The sequence below is a fragment of the Streptopelia decaocto genome, assembly GCF_964273445.1.
Source record: "Streptopelia decaocto genome assembly, chromosome: 5".
NCBI lineage: Eukaryota > Metazoa > Chordata > Aves > Columbiformes > Columbidae > Streptopelia > Streptopelia decaocto.
Window position 1 is genome coordinate 14,650,722 of NC_138659.1, and position 15,301 is coordinate 14,666,022.

The window sequence follows — 15,301 nt, forward strand, 5'->3', positions numbered from 1 at the left end:
AGTTTACAAGCAGAATAGGTGGGAGCTTGGTTGGTTTTCTTTTGGGTTCGTTTTTTGTTTTTAAACACCACAGACTTGAATGCTGAGGTGATGTGGCTTCTTGGAGAACTGCAGTAAGAAAATTGTCACAAAACCTGCTTTTGCACAGACTAGAAGATCCCTGATGCTTTATGAGTGGAACTTAACAAACCTGAGAAAGCTAAAGGAGAAGTGGAGAGAGCGTTGCCTGAAGGAGTGTGGAGCACGTTCCTGTGGATGGGGCAGCGCTGGAGCTCTGCACGGGCTGTTCCCAGCTGCCAAGCTCCCCGAGACAAAGGGCAAAAGCCCTGCTGGAGCCTCAAAGGAGAACTTCTCTTAAACTCCCACGATGTACGTTTCACAGACCTCTCATGCCCTCAGAGCAGCATGCCAGTCCAAGCGGTAATTTTGCCCTTGGATTCTCTTCTGGGATTCCTGCTTTTCCTACTGATGAAACATGTTTTGTAGGGACAAATGCTGCATTCATTGGACCAACTTGTATATTCGGAAAAAAACAGAGCGACTTTTGAGTGTACAGCCCCTTCTTAAAGTCTGAAATGGCAGCAGCAAACGGAGGACAGGTTGGGGAAAAAATTGTTCAGTTTTGCTTTGATTACATGACTATATTTAGCAATGAAGGCAAGTATTTGTTAGTTGAAGTCATTCATTTCATACATGAGAACAAAACTTGCAATTAGGTGCTGTCATTTTCCTCACGTTAAACTCAGCATTGAACATGAAAATGTTAAACATTTTTAAATGTTTAGATGTTAAACATAATTTAAAATTGTTTAAATAATTCTAAATAGGGGGCTTACACCTATTATCATTTAAAATGCAGAAAGGTGCATACCTTTGATACTAATAAATTGCAGGTGCTATCTCTTTTACACCCTTTAACTGATTGGATTTGGTTTGATTTGATTTGGTGGATGAGAGGGGCTAGTTGAGGATCAGCAGCTTCATGTTTATGTTTTGCTTACTATAATAGCAGCCTCAAGCAGTCCCGAGCCCTCTGACTTGGCTTCTGTCAGTTGAGTGTTGTTTACTGGGGCTGGTTCAGAGGGTCTTGGGGAGAAGTTTCTTTAAAATGTATTTCTGGTGGAGTGTCAAAGGGACTGTGGTCTGTGTCTGAGCATCGGCTGTTTGAGGGGATCTGATTAATCTTGCTTTATAAATGTAATTGCCTACTGAGATGGCAGCATGAAAAAAAAGTGGCCAGATTCAGAGAGCAGTTAAACATTCCCTTTCATAACTTCAAGGTGTCCCTTTTGAAGCGCAGGGACACTGACAAGGTACTCGGTTAGGGCTCAGTCTCCTGCTCCAGGAGTTTTTCGTGTTTGGGAGTACAAACCAAGTTTGCAGTGAACATAATGTAATATTTCAAAAATAACTTGCTTTCTTGTATTGCTGGGAATTGTTGTTTGGGAGTAACATTTGTAGCCCAGAATCTCTCTCAAGAGCTGAATAACGAGCCCTTTCTCTTGGTAAGCAAAAACCTCATTGCCCAAGCAAATTATTCAGCTAGGGTATATTTTGCTCTCTGCAAGACTGGATTAATTGGGGTCCTTAAGCAGTGCAGAGTGAGCCATAATGATGATGTATTTTGTTCTGGGACGAGCTCACTTGTGTCCCATGTTCCACTTCAAGCTGCTGTTGGCACCTCGGGGCTGAGCAATGGCGATGGTCTGTGTTAAGCTCCTGAACTCGTGTGATGCTGCTTTTCTTCTTCTCATATGGAGTCTTGTCAGCGGCTCTGATAAGCCACTGATCAAAGTTGCCATTGAAGTTTCCCAGCATGAAATGAAACCCTGTTTTACAAATTTCAATTTCTCTTTCTGGCCTACCATTATCTCCCCATTCTCACATCCTACAGGGTTGTGCTATGTAACTGCTGCAGAAGGATCACAGCAAAAAGTCCATATTATGGTCTTTTAGTGTATTTTATTTTTAAAGCAGCTTGGGTGAAACTTTTCTGCAAGAGTGCTGAACACTGGCTGCAAATGAGAACAGTTTGATGGGAGGTTTGGTGTTGATTCAAAAGTTGAAATAGGAGCAGGATCTGTGTAAAGGGATGAGGGTAGCATAACAAATGAAACCAAAGTTTCCAATGGTTTTAGTGTCTGGGGTTTTTTGCTTATTTGTTTTTCAGTCTAATTGCCTTCTTCCCTCTACAGTAAACCTGCCTCGAGTATATGAGGTGCAGAAGCTGCACAGCTCCAGCTGGCAGCACATGCCGGAGACCAGCCCAATGGCCACTTTCTGCCCTCATCTCCCTCTGCAAAGCTGCAATTTTGACTGTTCTCCATTCAGCTACCAATTCTGTGAAACTTGTAGGAGTAGGCTTGTTTTTCACATCCTTTCGTCCCCTTTTAGAATTGGTGGAAATTGGACGACAGTTACTGAGGGGAGAAAACAGGGAGAGAGCACTGTCTGTGGGGTCTTCATAGTTTAACATTCGAGGATGCTCTTGTCAGCCTGGTTTTCTGTTTGGATACAGATGCAGAGATTGAGCAAAACTCTTAAAGTCCTGCATTTAGAGTCTGTTATTACTACAAAGAAGTTCATTTGGGGTGGGGGAGGGGCAGGGAATCTTTGTATTAATTGTCCTTTACAGGCGAGTTGTAAACAGAAAATGTGCTTTTGCGTGTGCTTTTATATTGCCACTGCTGTTGAACAACTACAGCTTTGCTCACAGAACTGTTGATGATAAGAGAGGAAACATATTCAATCTGCTCATCAGCTGTGTTGGTCTGGAAAAATTAGGAGTAGCAATAAAAGAAGCTATTGTAGAGTGCTTAATGTTACAGATGTGCAAAATAGGAATAAACAGGAGGCGTGAAGTGGAAATTGAATCCCAGAGGTCCTGGTATCTTCTAAAGAGTAACTGCAAAGATATTCCTGGCCCGTAAAGCCTCTAGAGCTGAGGCAAAAGTTAAGTGAGGTTAAATGAAGTGACCGAAGGGTTGTGAGGGTGGTAGTAGGATGTTGGGTTTTATTAGAAAAAGGAGGAAAGAATAAATCCTGGACCATTCTATTAGATTCAAATACCTATTTGGCTTTAGGGTCAGGGATTTGACCCTTCAAAGAGAGGTATTTTTGGAAGCTAGAAGTCACATTTAGATCATCCGTTCCCTGCTCCTAGCCAGTACAAGATTTGTTCCTTTCAGTATATATTTATTTTCTCCAGTCTAATTCTACATATCCCCAGTGATTGCTTTTTTATGAATTTCCTCTATAAATGTTCATATTCCTAACCAGTCTCCCTGGGTTCTCTGCTTTTAATTTGCTGCAGGGATGAACCCTGAATCCTTACTTGCAGTTCAGGATAAGAGATGTGAGTAATGGAAAGGAAAAGGACATTTTTGCAAAATGAGATGCTACACTGGTGTGATGCAGTTTAGTTTAAAAGTCAGTGTATTAGGGTAGTTTTCTGTTATGGCTGGATAAATTCGAAACCTGCTTTCTCCCCCTTGCCTTTCTTTCTGAGAGAAGCAGGAATGTAGCCCCACGGTTGCACAGTCACCAGCTTCCACCCTGGAGTTTCTGACACATCTGTCCAGCTGCAGATGTGAAAGAGGAAAAGCAGGTACCAAAGGCAAATCAAGCAAGAGTCAAAAGAAAGACAGTCCCTTTGGTGTCACTCTCTGCATCCACGCAGGGGAGAAGATGAAAGGCTCTGTGAACGCTTGGGTAGCTGCCTCTTTCCTTGTTCCAGGTATGGGTTTGCCCCCCAGGAGCAGAGACACAGTGCTGCTGTGACTACTTACTCTTGTTTGTTTATGTTCATTTTGAGGAGACATGGGAGTGGAGCTGCCTGGGCTGCTTACAGCAAAGGAAATGGATCTCAGGGGAACAATAAATTTTGCTTGGCTATTTCGGAGCCAGGTGAAACCGTAAAATTGAACCTTTGTCCTCCCCATTGTCTAAAAGGGATGTATTTATTTATTTTACATTTTACTGCAGCACTGACAATTTATGGTGTGAGCCTCAATGAATTTTTAATAGAGAATTGATAGAAGAAAGGTGTATAACATGGGAGATTAATAGAAAAGGTTATTAGACTTGAAAGAGAAAAAGGAAGAAAAAGACAGAGAGCTGATATTTTAATTAACTGCTCCCTGCCTGCGTTGTGATGCCAGAGACATGACGATTGAGTGCCAGAAGGTAAGTCTGGTTAGAAATAAAGTGATTCCAGTCTTGCGTTAGAGGTGAGAAATAAGGCAGTGCTTCAGTGTCCTCGCAGTTTGAATAATACGAGTTGCTATTTGTAACACAAAGCAGAATTTATTGGAATTAAGACAGTCTCCAAAGCTGTGACCCAATGTGTTGGAGAGTAGTAGTAAAAAGTAATAACAAATAAAGTATAGTATATATAATATAAATGATAAAAAGTAGAAACCATAAAAACAAAGAAATAGTAGAGGTAAATTAAAAAAAAAAAAAAAAACAAAAACAAACATAGAAAGGTTTGAGCTTCCCTTGCCTTAATGCTGCTCCTTTAAGAGATTAGACAGCTTAGATTCAAACAAAGGACCAAATGTGTTTGCATCCTGCTGCTCTATCTGTTGATCTGGCAGGGGACTGTTGGACCTTTGGGTGGGCATGTAGACAGGGATGACACTTTTTCGATGGGCCGCAGTCGGGGAGCACATTAACACCTTCCAAATTATGCCCTGGGACTGTCAGTAATGCTTTTCTCCCCCTTTTGTGAATCTTGGCAATCTATTAATTGTGCTGCAGCGTCAGGGGAACAAAGCTATCGGTGCCACCATCTGCTGTGAGCAGGTTGGCTATGCTGAAGGGAATGCCTGTTAGGCTCCCTTCCCCTGCTGACCCCCTTGCTCGGGCTTGTGTCCACATGTCCTGGAAATATCAGTGATTAGGGAAAAAGGGGACGTTTATTTTGAGGTGGGAAAGTAGTTGTGTTGCTCTCTGGATCTCTAGAAAATAAGTCAGGGGGCAGTTTTGCTATGGAAAACATGATATTAGGACATTGAGAGAGCTAGTATAAATCTAAATACATTTTAAAATTTAAGTTTCTTATGTCTTCAGTGTTAAACTAGTCTCTGCTTTCTGGATGAAGATTTGATTATTTCATTTGTAGATGCCATAATCTTCCTCTAACAGCAGACACCAATATTTTACCCAGTCAGCCTCATTGTGAGCTGTGGTGTGCTCTGACTTTGCTTATGTGTGCATATCCCATCTGTATCTGGTCAGAGTTTCTGACTGTTATATACATCAGATTAATTAAATCAGAAGTGACACTCGATAGCCATTTTCACAAGTTTTGGTGTTCTCACCAGAGATGTTCAGGAGAAGGTCTGTTCCCTCTGATAACGGATGTGCAATGTCTTTGGAAGATCAGACTGGATTCTTAGTATGACTGATCTCTTGTAAAACTCTTGGTCTATATGGGGTTGGGGTTTATTTTTCTATATTAGTTCATAATATCTGGTTCTGAATGACTGAAGGAAATTTTTTTTTTTTAAATAGAATCTGGCTCATTTAGCAACAGAAGCAAAGTAAATGTATGTTCTCTTTATAAAGTGCATCCTGATTGTACAGTTGCTTAGCGATGCTTTGCAGTGTTTTCCTGCTGGATGCCTGTTCAGGGAAGCTGCATATTTTGTGCATTAGGACATGAATACTTGATTTGTGCCATGTAGACCCCTCCAGCACCTCAGCCAGTAATGCTCTTTGTTTCCTGCATGGGCATGTGATCGATGTCTGACACGGCTCCCTCCCTGACAGCAGCTCATGTAAGAAGAAAAGGAAGGAAAAAAGATCAAAACCTGGACACTTTCTTTGTTTAATGCTTTGAAAATGTTTGCTGGAAGAAACATTGATGTAGCAGTGGTGTGTGCACATGACTTACGTTAGAGAATAGATATGAAGTTGACACCTCGCTGTGAGGGCAGCTAGGCAGTGGAACAGATTGCCCTGGGAGGTTGTGCTGTCTCCATCTAGAGGCTTTTTAAGACCAGACTAGATAAAACCCAAAGTAACCTGGTCTGACCTCAGAGCTGACCCTGTCCTGAGCAGGAGGTTGGACTTGATGACCTCCTGAGGTCCATTGCTACCTGAATTTTCCTGTGATCCTATTAAGTTGTGAGCAGCTTTGCAGAGGGAAGAAACAAATCTCCCCACCACCACCACTTCCTATGTAAATTGATGGCTAACAAAGATAGAGAGCAGTTAGTCACAGGGTCTTGTACTTCGAGGGTGGTTACACTGAGCCATTGGTCGTGACTCCCATGGCTTGGTGGTCCCATCCAGTTCCTGGCAGAAAAGCCATGGAATTCACTGTTGCAAAAGCAGTGAGTGATGGGTAATCACACTGAGGCCATGGACTGAAGGGGACAAATATCTGTAGATCACTCACTTTCTGCTGCAGTGGAAAGATGCTGATTTGTAGTACAGGGCACTGGTGGTGCTGCGCCACCAGCACAGAAGAACTGACTAATTAGTTGCTTGAGTTCATATCTTGCATCTTTTTCAAGCCCTAGATTAATGTAAGCAAAGCAAAGAGCACCGAGTGGTTGACATTTAATGAAATGATTTTTAGTGTTTGGAGGACTGCTTTATGATCATCTACTATAGTGACAGATGTACTCAAAAGCCATGAATAGATTGCATAGATAAAAAACATTATTGCATAGATTACAGTACTCCAAAGGTGAGACTTGTTTATCTTACTGGTCTGTGAATCATGCAGAATGCTTTCAGCTCCACATAGGCAGCAACTTTTTGTAGTAAAAGCCTTAGAAAATTGTTTTGGAAAAGAACATCCCTGTCTTGAATGTCTGGAAAGAGACATAAAAAAGTAAATCTGTGTTAAATAATAGAGGGATAAGAGTTCTAGCAAGAAGAAACACCCATCTTTTATACCTGTTTGACTGTCATGAAGAAGCAATATTGAACATGGAATGAATCCTCTCAATACAGGGTAGTCGATATTGTACTTAGTGGGAACGCGTGCAGTGGAGGTCTTCTGCAGTGCTTATATTCATGCTAAGTACTTTTTTTTTTATTCTTGCAGCAAAGAAAACTTGTGCCGAGTCAGATTTCACTTGTGACAATGGCCACTGCATCCCAGCCAGGTGGAAATGCGATGGTGAAGAAGAATGTCCCGATGGCTCAGATGAATCAGAAGCAGCATGCAGTGAGTAGCACACAAAAGTGTCATTCAAATCAGATGTTTTCTAAACTTTCAAATGTACTAGTTTTTCAGACTATGGTACAGGCAGCACTTTCTAGTGTGTACTTCTGTCTGTAATGGAATTGAAACATCTCTAGTTCTGTTGCAGTTTGTCTGGTTGTAAAGCCCATGATCAGCAGCAGTGCACAAAGATCCACAGTCACCTGGGGTCAGGGCTTTTGGAAACTCAGATTTGCAGTGTTTACATGGTAGCATATTGAGACCTATTGTCACTGCAGACAGCACTTCTGTCATTATGGAGGAACTTTGTGATGTTAGAGTATTGCTCTTGCTTTTGTTTGCCTTTGAGAACAGATGAAAGATGAACGATGTAATATAACTAAAGCTGAGAGTAAGTATGACATGTTAACTGCAGGTAACACCTTTTAAAAACCCATTGATTCAGTCAGTAAAAGGACATGCTTGATTTTTGTGTAGTGCATTTTATCTTGTTCTTTTGACTCTCTGAGGAGGTCTGTTTGGGGTCTGTTGTTCTAGAACTGCGAAGGGTTGTCTGATGTTGAGTTGAAGGGAATCCCAGGAATATTTTAATGAAAACACTAACTGAAATGTATACTGCTATTTATGTGCTTACTTATGTCTGCAGATTTGTTCTTAGACCAACAAGCTAGTACAAACCATTCTATTGAATTTCCAGTCATTTACTTAACAAATACATCCCCATGAGCCAGAAGTGATAGTGGAGGAAGTATTTTAGTGGATTTCACCAGAATGGGGCACATAGAGGACTTAAAATTTAACCATACTTTTATTTTTAAGACTAGTGCCAGTCCTGCTTTCTCCTTAATTAAGAAAGATGAATGCTCTTCTCTTGCATAAAATGAATGGAATCATTTTTGCAGCCATATATAGGCTACAGAAAAAATTACTTCAGTATCTACATTAACATATTTATGTACTGTATGTGTTGGTCTTTCACCCTGCATCCTCTTTAGTCAAGAACTATCGTATTAATGCTGCTTCCACTACCTGATTGCCTGGAGGAGGGCTGCATAACGAAGCAGCTCCATTCCCTGCAGGTTCTGTCTATAAATCTATTGTCAGAGCCCATAGCCTGGACCGTGCAGAGCTAAAATCCCCAACAATTTCTCTTAATCATCCTTCATTCCTTTTCTAGCCATTTTACCTTCGATTTTGCCCCCATTTTTATTCACCCTCTGGGGAAATCATCCTTAAAACTTAAGTATGTTGACCTGTGCCTCTGTTGCAGCACGGGACTGCCATCCTGTGAGGAAAGTAATTTCTTCAGTTTTGTATGATTTTGCTGCTTGAAACCTTCTAAGAGACTGAAGTCTGCATTTCTGTGGTGGTTGTTCACCTTTTCAGAAAAATAGAGGGTCCTTGAAAATCTCCTTGGTGCTAATGGGAGTGGGCCAGTGTCACCTTGACCCAGGGGGAAGTTTGTTCCCATTCTGTAGTATATGCCTAACAGGTGAACTGGGAATTCCTTGTGAAACTAGCAGTACCTGTATGGACCAATTCTTAATTTGTTTTTTAAATAGAAGGACCTTGAAACCAGGTCAAAGACTATGGCATATGACATGTCATATTTTGTTTGTTTATAGCTGTCTCAAGCAAATTTACTATGCTTTGCCTCAGTATAAGATATTTAGGTTTTGTTGTGAGTTTTAGCCAAAATAGATCAATTTTTGTGTGATGGATGCTTGAACTTGTGTTTGACATTCACAGGATACTGATACAAGCCTTTGTCTGACTTGTGGCTAGCTCACAGGAGAAGCCAACGTTTCTGTGCCAGTTAAAGCTTGCCTTCAAATCTTAAACATTTCTGCAACTAGAACTTGGAAGATTACTTGTTTTATAGGATTATTCAGATTTGAAGTTCATGCTTAATCAGATGAATATCAAGTAGTTTTAATCTTATGATTGTTGATAGATATAGGCTTTAATTTGCATGTTGAGGACATTCTTTCCAGATGTTTTGTGTCCTAGTCAAAGTACATGTCATCTCAAAGGCTGATCTCATCTGCTCTGCAAGGAAACAGAATCAACCTGGTAATACATAATCCCAGTGCTGGTTGTGGGTTTAATTCACATGTGTTTGCTGGTTTTCATTCCATCACTGGTCAAGAGAGCAGTGAGTCATAAACCTGGTGGACTATTAATCAAGAAACTGGAGCGTTATGCTTTGCTCTTAGTTTGTACCCTTAACGTAAAATGTTTAGTTCTTTGTGTGTGTAAATATTATTTAAGGACAAAGAAGAGGCTGTAATGACAGAAAATGTAGCGAGAGGCAAAATGTATAGTCGGACATTCCTGCATGGTCCCTTCCTCCGGTCCCATGTTCTTTGTCCCTGGTGAAAGCAAGGCCGAGCTCTCTCCATGTGGCTGAGGAAAGACTGCAGGCCCTCAGGACTCTCTCATTTTCTGCTTTGAAGGAGTCTGCACTTGCAGAGTTTCCCTGGGGAAGGGGCAGGTTGGGAAATAGAGATTTCTCACCTCTGGCAAGATCAAACTGCTTTATGAAATCAATTCCTTTCAGACAGGCCATATAATTGCCAGAACCTCTGCCAGGATCTAGGGTTATTCCTCGATTAATGCAACGCTGGGACACTGTCCATAGTCCATTCAAACCGGGGAGGTTAAGAGCATTGATAATGCTTACTGTTGCATTTTAGGAGTATTTCCAGCATAGAATGTGATGAAAACAAGGCAGTTCCTTGCAGCCTCTAGCCATCTGCTAAATGTCTTCTTATTTTCTGAATGTTTTGTAGTGTGTGTTTAAATATGCTCTCTGATTGGTAGTTAGGGATCTTTTATCTCCATCTCTAGTGCTCAGTTAAAGGTAACAGTTTGTGGGTTTTGTTGGTTTTATTTGGGGTTTATTGGTGTGGTGGTTTTTGTGTATGTGTTTTGTTGTGGTTTTGTTTGCTTGTTTTGGGGTTTTTGTTGGTTTTTGTTGTTGTTGGTTGGTTTGGGGTTTTTGTTGTTGTTGGTTTTAGATAAACCTGCCGTAAAACCAAAACAGGACTTTGCGTTTTCTGTTTCCCAGATCACTGAAGTTGCTCAGCTTTGTACCTAACAATATCCTCTCTAGGGATATTAGGGATGTTACCAATTCCCAGGTATTTGAGACAACACGCCCTGTCTCCTGTTGGATACATTAGACAGCATCACAGCAGGCCTGACTTCTGTTGGACCTGTGATGTCTATGGCGTTTTCTGCTATTCATGCAATTGTGTTTTTTAGACTGCATTTTCTTCAACCCACTGACTCTGGCTGAGAGTGGTTGCTGTTCAGTTCTCAGCTGATGAGATCTCCAGGACTTGTCCCGGTTGTGAGTGCTAGTGCTAGTTGAAGGTTGGTTAATTTCTAGCATGGGCTGATTTTGGAAAAGTTGGTTACCCAGGCTTTTGGTTTGAAATGGGTTGTTATGAGTAAGAAACTGCTTGTATTTCTTTATTTTTCTTCAAGGCAGATCCTTAACCTAAACATGCTCTCATATCCATAGGTTTGTCCAAGTGAATTATTCATGTAACATGTGAGTGTCACCACTAAACCTCAGTGTTCTGCCATCTGTCAGTTTTTCAGTGCTATTATCTGGCTGCTAAATTTATTTTGTCTCATTTAATTTATTTTAAGGTTTCAAAGAAATGTGTCCACTTTTTCTATGAGATGATCTATTCAGGGGCATCTTGTGGGCTGGATCTGCTGTCTCTGAAGTCACCATTAGAGATATTGTCTGTTTGAGGGGGGAAATGTGGTGGGTTTTTTTTCTGTGTAGAACCAGAATGAGCCCCTAAATCAAGTGAAGCAAAACTGTGTGAACTCAGAAATTAGTGCTGTGTACAAGGCACAGAAGGGCCTGAAATCACAATTTACGAAGTTGTGTTGATTGAGCCTAGGGAATGAAGGAGAGGTGAGGAGGAATTTAATATTGAAGAGAAGAAAGTTATTTCGAGAAACATACTTAATAAATGAAAAGAAATTGAATGGTGGGTGAGAGGGAACAAAGAAACACTATTTAGCTGTGCTGCAGCAGTGCTGCTGGTGGGAAAGGGGAAGAATTAGTACTTGGACATGCCAGCTTCCAGCTTTGTCTTCCTTGAGAAAGCCTTTTTGGATTCAGTGTTTGCCTGACCCAAGCCTCTGTTGAGGACAGGTTGGCTGCTTGCATGTAGAGCAAACGGCCCTGCAGGTTACATGCCGTGCAAATAGCCGGGGGAGAAGCAGGCTTGTCCTGATTGACATCGGCCATGTCTGCTTCTTCCGCCTGCCAGGAGGAAGAGCCCAGAGCGGGTGCAAAACTGCCGTCGTTGGAAGGTGCTCGGAAATGATAATGGATTTAATCTTCCTCGTGCCAGCTTGTTAGTATGCAAGGAGCTCCCCACAAATCCTCAAAAAGGAGAGCAAAGTATCTGGAAGTAGTGGGAGTAGAGTTAGTGCCTCTGTCAGCCCAACACCTGTGACTCCCACGTACCTCACCAGCAGCTGTTTTGAGATACAGAAAATATTCTTGACCTCAGCGTAGGCTCAAACGCTGCGAATCTTATAATTGTTTGCTGCAGGGTTATACAGCAGTGAAGTGCCAGCTGCAGGGAGATCTTTCATAGCCTACATGTACTGTGCCATCGGAGAGTACTCCATGGCCAGGGCCCCAGACTTATTTGTCATTGCTCTCACTAAAAGCAACTCAGTGTGACTTGGTGATCACACAATGCTGATCTCCACAGGCTTTGCTTATGCATATGTAAAGATTCCTCACTATTTTCCTATCTAGTTTATTGAAGCTGAGGGAGGGGGAAGGGAAGTAATTTTCCTTACTGAGCTAACAGACACCTCCAGCAAAATGAATGTTATCCACCTAATGCTGTTACAGCACAGGTACTGAATCATTCTGCTTTTCTACAAGAAAGTAACTTTAAATTTCCCTCTGAAGTATTTTGATTATTTAACCAGAGACTTAAATAAAAAAATCTCTAGAGAAAAATAAAAACAAATGCTAACAAACAGTAACAGCACTGATGGGAACACAAATTAAAGGGATAGAGCAAGTGAAAATCTAGGCTGGCAAACTCTTGCCTTAGGACATTGTACGTATAATGAGATCGAGGAATGCAGGCAGCATAAACTCACCACTTATTTTTTTATCAGATATGTGACGTTTTCCTAGTTAAGAGCAGAAATTATTACACAGAAAGGTGTAGCAGGGTGTTATGAGGAAGAAAAAGAGAAGGAGAGACCTGAATTCATATTGCATTTAATAGAGGAATGATTTAGTAGGGCAGGTTTAATAAGCAGCAGTCCTGGAAATGGAATATAAAAATCAAATCCTGAGTGTTGGTTTGAAATACACTACCAGTTCATGCAGTCCCTTTTATTTTGAAGTACTTGTCACGAGTTCTTCAGGGAGATGTATCCAAACTCGACAATTGTATTTTTAATGGGTTATTTTCCATGGTCCTAGGTACTATATATGCTGATCTCTCACAGTGGTAATCAGTTATGCCCTCATTTTCTATTAATTTGCCCAAATGCAAAATTCTGTAATTGTTGGCAGTGCTGACAGTATTGCTCACCCTTCAATGCACAGCCCTCTCCTAGCTCCACGTTCACCCCAAAGGATATTTTATCTCCATTATTCTTCTTTGATCCAGATCTCCTGCATGACTGAATTTGGTGACATTACTTCACTTTTGTGGAAAGTGACTTAATAAACTGTTCCTTGCCCTTGGATGATTTTTTTCTGGAGAAGGGTGCACTGTCTCATTCAGGGCATCACATACACTGGGCCACTGAACTTCAAGAAACAAAATTTAAAAAAACAATTGGCCAAATCAACCAGGCACAGCCAAATATCATGTTCTAGGACCTGGGGCAGTAACAGAGAGGATTCTTTTTTTTCTTATTTTTTTTCCCCCTAACATTAAGAGCGGATCTGTTTGTGTATATGTGATAAGATGGTGGGAGATTTGTAAATTAAAGACCATTCTGATGGATTAATTTGTTACAGATCATTCAGGGGATTGAATAAGGTGGTGATAATGTCAGATGTATAGCTGTGCATTTTAACAACACTCTCACTACACTAACTGGCTATTGCCAGTATAGAATACAGCAGCTTTGACAGCATTGTCACTGTCCCCCTGCAATTGTCCCCTCATCACTGTCCGTGACAGGAGGGTGAGAGCACTGCTAAATAAATATAGGACAAGGTACAGGATGTGGGGACACTTCTAGAGCTACTGGTGACAAGGCACAAAAGAGGCAATCTCATTTTCCAGCTGCCCAGACTGGTTTGTAGGGCTAATAATGAACGCTTTGTTTTGTCAAGGTAATCAAATTTATCGAGACAGAATAAAATTAAAACACCCCACGATCATGTCTCCATGAAGTCATGGAATAATTAAGATGGAAGGAACCTCTGGTGTTCATCTAGTCCAATCCCCTGGTCAAAGTGGACCCCTGTCTTCATGTTTGACTGACCTTGTTAATGGTAAAAAAAATATCCCAGTGTCTCACCAGAACTTCCTTTATGGCAGGACGTGTCTGTCACCTCCCATGCTGTCAGTATGCACCTCTGAGAACAGCCTGGCTCCTTCTTCTCTAGTCTCTCTCATTTTGTAGCTGAAGGCAGCAATGAAATCTTCCTTTAGTCTTCTCTTCTGATGGCTGAACAAATGTTGTTCCCTCCAACTCTCCTTCTATGCAGTCTTTCATTTCAGATTATTTTGTCAGATAATTGGCAATGACACTGCTACAACCAGGATACAGTTTTTGCATTGTTCACTCACCTCTGTTAAAGCTTTAGCATATGCAAAATATAACTTAATTAATTAATTTTATGCCTCTCGTATGCTCCTTAACTTCCAGGTTTGCTTAGCAGAGGGTTCCAGACTCTTGAAAACCCCTTTCCATGGAAGTGTTGAACAGGACACTAGAGATGGATAAGACTTGTTGAGGCCTGTTAGCAGACTAGTAATTCCCTACAGATTGTGGCTTATAGTCCAGTGCATATTTTTAAAATCCTTTTTATCCTAAGTGTATATCACTCTTTAAATTCTCACAAACACACCTTTACTCCTGATTTAATCATCCTATCTCAGCCAGTGTACACTTGCTTCCCAAGTGCCTCTGATTCCTTAACCACTGTAACTGCACTGAATGCCTCCAGGTGTGTCCTTGTTGAGCAACCCCAAAGTGACCTCGGTGTCCCAAAGGATGCAAAAACATAGGGACTGACACAAGCAGTCCTTGTCAGGGTAAGGAACCAAATCCATTTTTTTCCTGCATCCTGTTCCTTTTCTTGAAGCATGAAATTATCCTTTTACATCAAAGGAAATGCAGCGAACTCAAAGCCTAGCTGTTTATCCCTAGCCGTCAGACAACTTGATCTGCGGCTCATGGGCAGTGAACTACATCTCCTTTTTGATGATTATATGGCTTCGGTGGTCTCAGCATTTTACATACTAGAGATGTAAATTAATTTAGGGTATGTAATGATTGTGCTCCAATTCTACCAGTGCTAAAGAGTTTTAAGTAATACCTGTTCAAAACAAAATGTATTTTTCCTTCAAGGGAAGATGTTTAGAGCTTACATCTCAGAAGTGACCTTTTTAGAGGGCTCAGTTCTATAAGAAAACCAATAGAAAATAGCTATTGGGTCCTTTCTAACGTTTTTATTGTTCTTTTCCTAAGCAATGTTACCTTGTGGGAAAGTCACTTTTTCATGTAGCATGGCAACATTTGCAGTGTTCCTGTACCTCAGAATGACTTTGACCTTTTGCTAGTTGACTGCTACAAATATTTAATCACTAGCATTTAAATATTTTCCCGATTGGTCTAATGCATTCATGAAGTTCATAAACAGGAACGGTCATAAAAGAGTTTGATGCTGCCTTTTTATGGCTATCATTAGTCTTGCAGTTATTTCAATAGGAGAGAATAGCAGGAAAATGAAAGTTGAGTATGTGAAGTTCTTGTATGTGTAATTATTTAATAGGCCATAAATACTGAACGAGTAAAAAATGAAGAGATGCTCAAACAGCTTTTCATTGCCTCACGCTTTCATTTTATCCATTCTCTTGCTGCTTGTTTTCT

The 15,301-nt window shown here is 41.0% G+C and overlaps 1 protein-coding gene across 2 annotated transcripts in view; it reads left to right on the forward strand.

Moving 5' to 3' along the window:
- The window catches only part of LRP8 (LDL receptor related protein 8), a 179,209-nt gene that overhangs the window by 100,122 nt on the left and 63,786 nt on the right, over positions 1-15,301 (forward strand). For both annotated transcript variants that reach the window (XM_082052275.1, XM_082052274.1), the window contains exon 3: positions 7,064-7,186. In XM_082052275.1, coding sequence (XP_081908401.1) covers positions 7,064-7,186 — 123 coding nt within the window. The remainder of the gene's footprint in view (positions 1-7,063; positions 7,187-15,301) is intronic.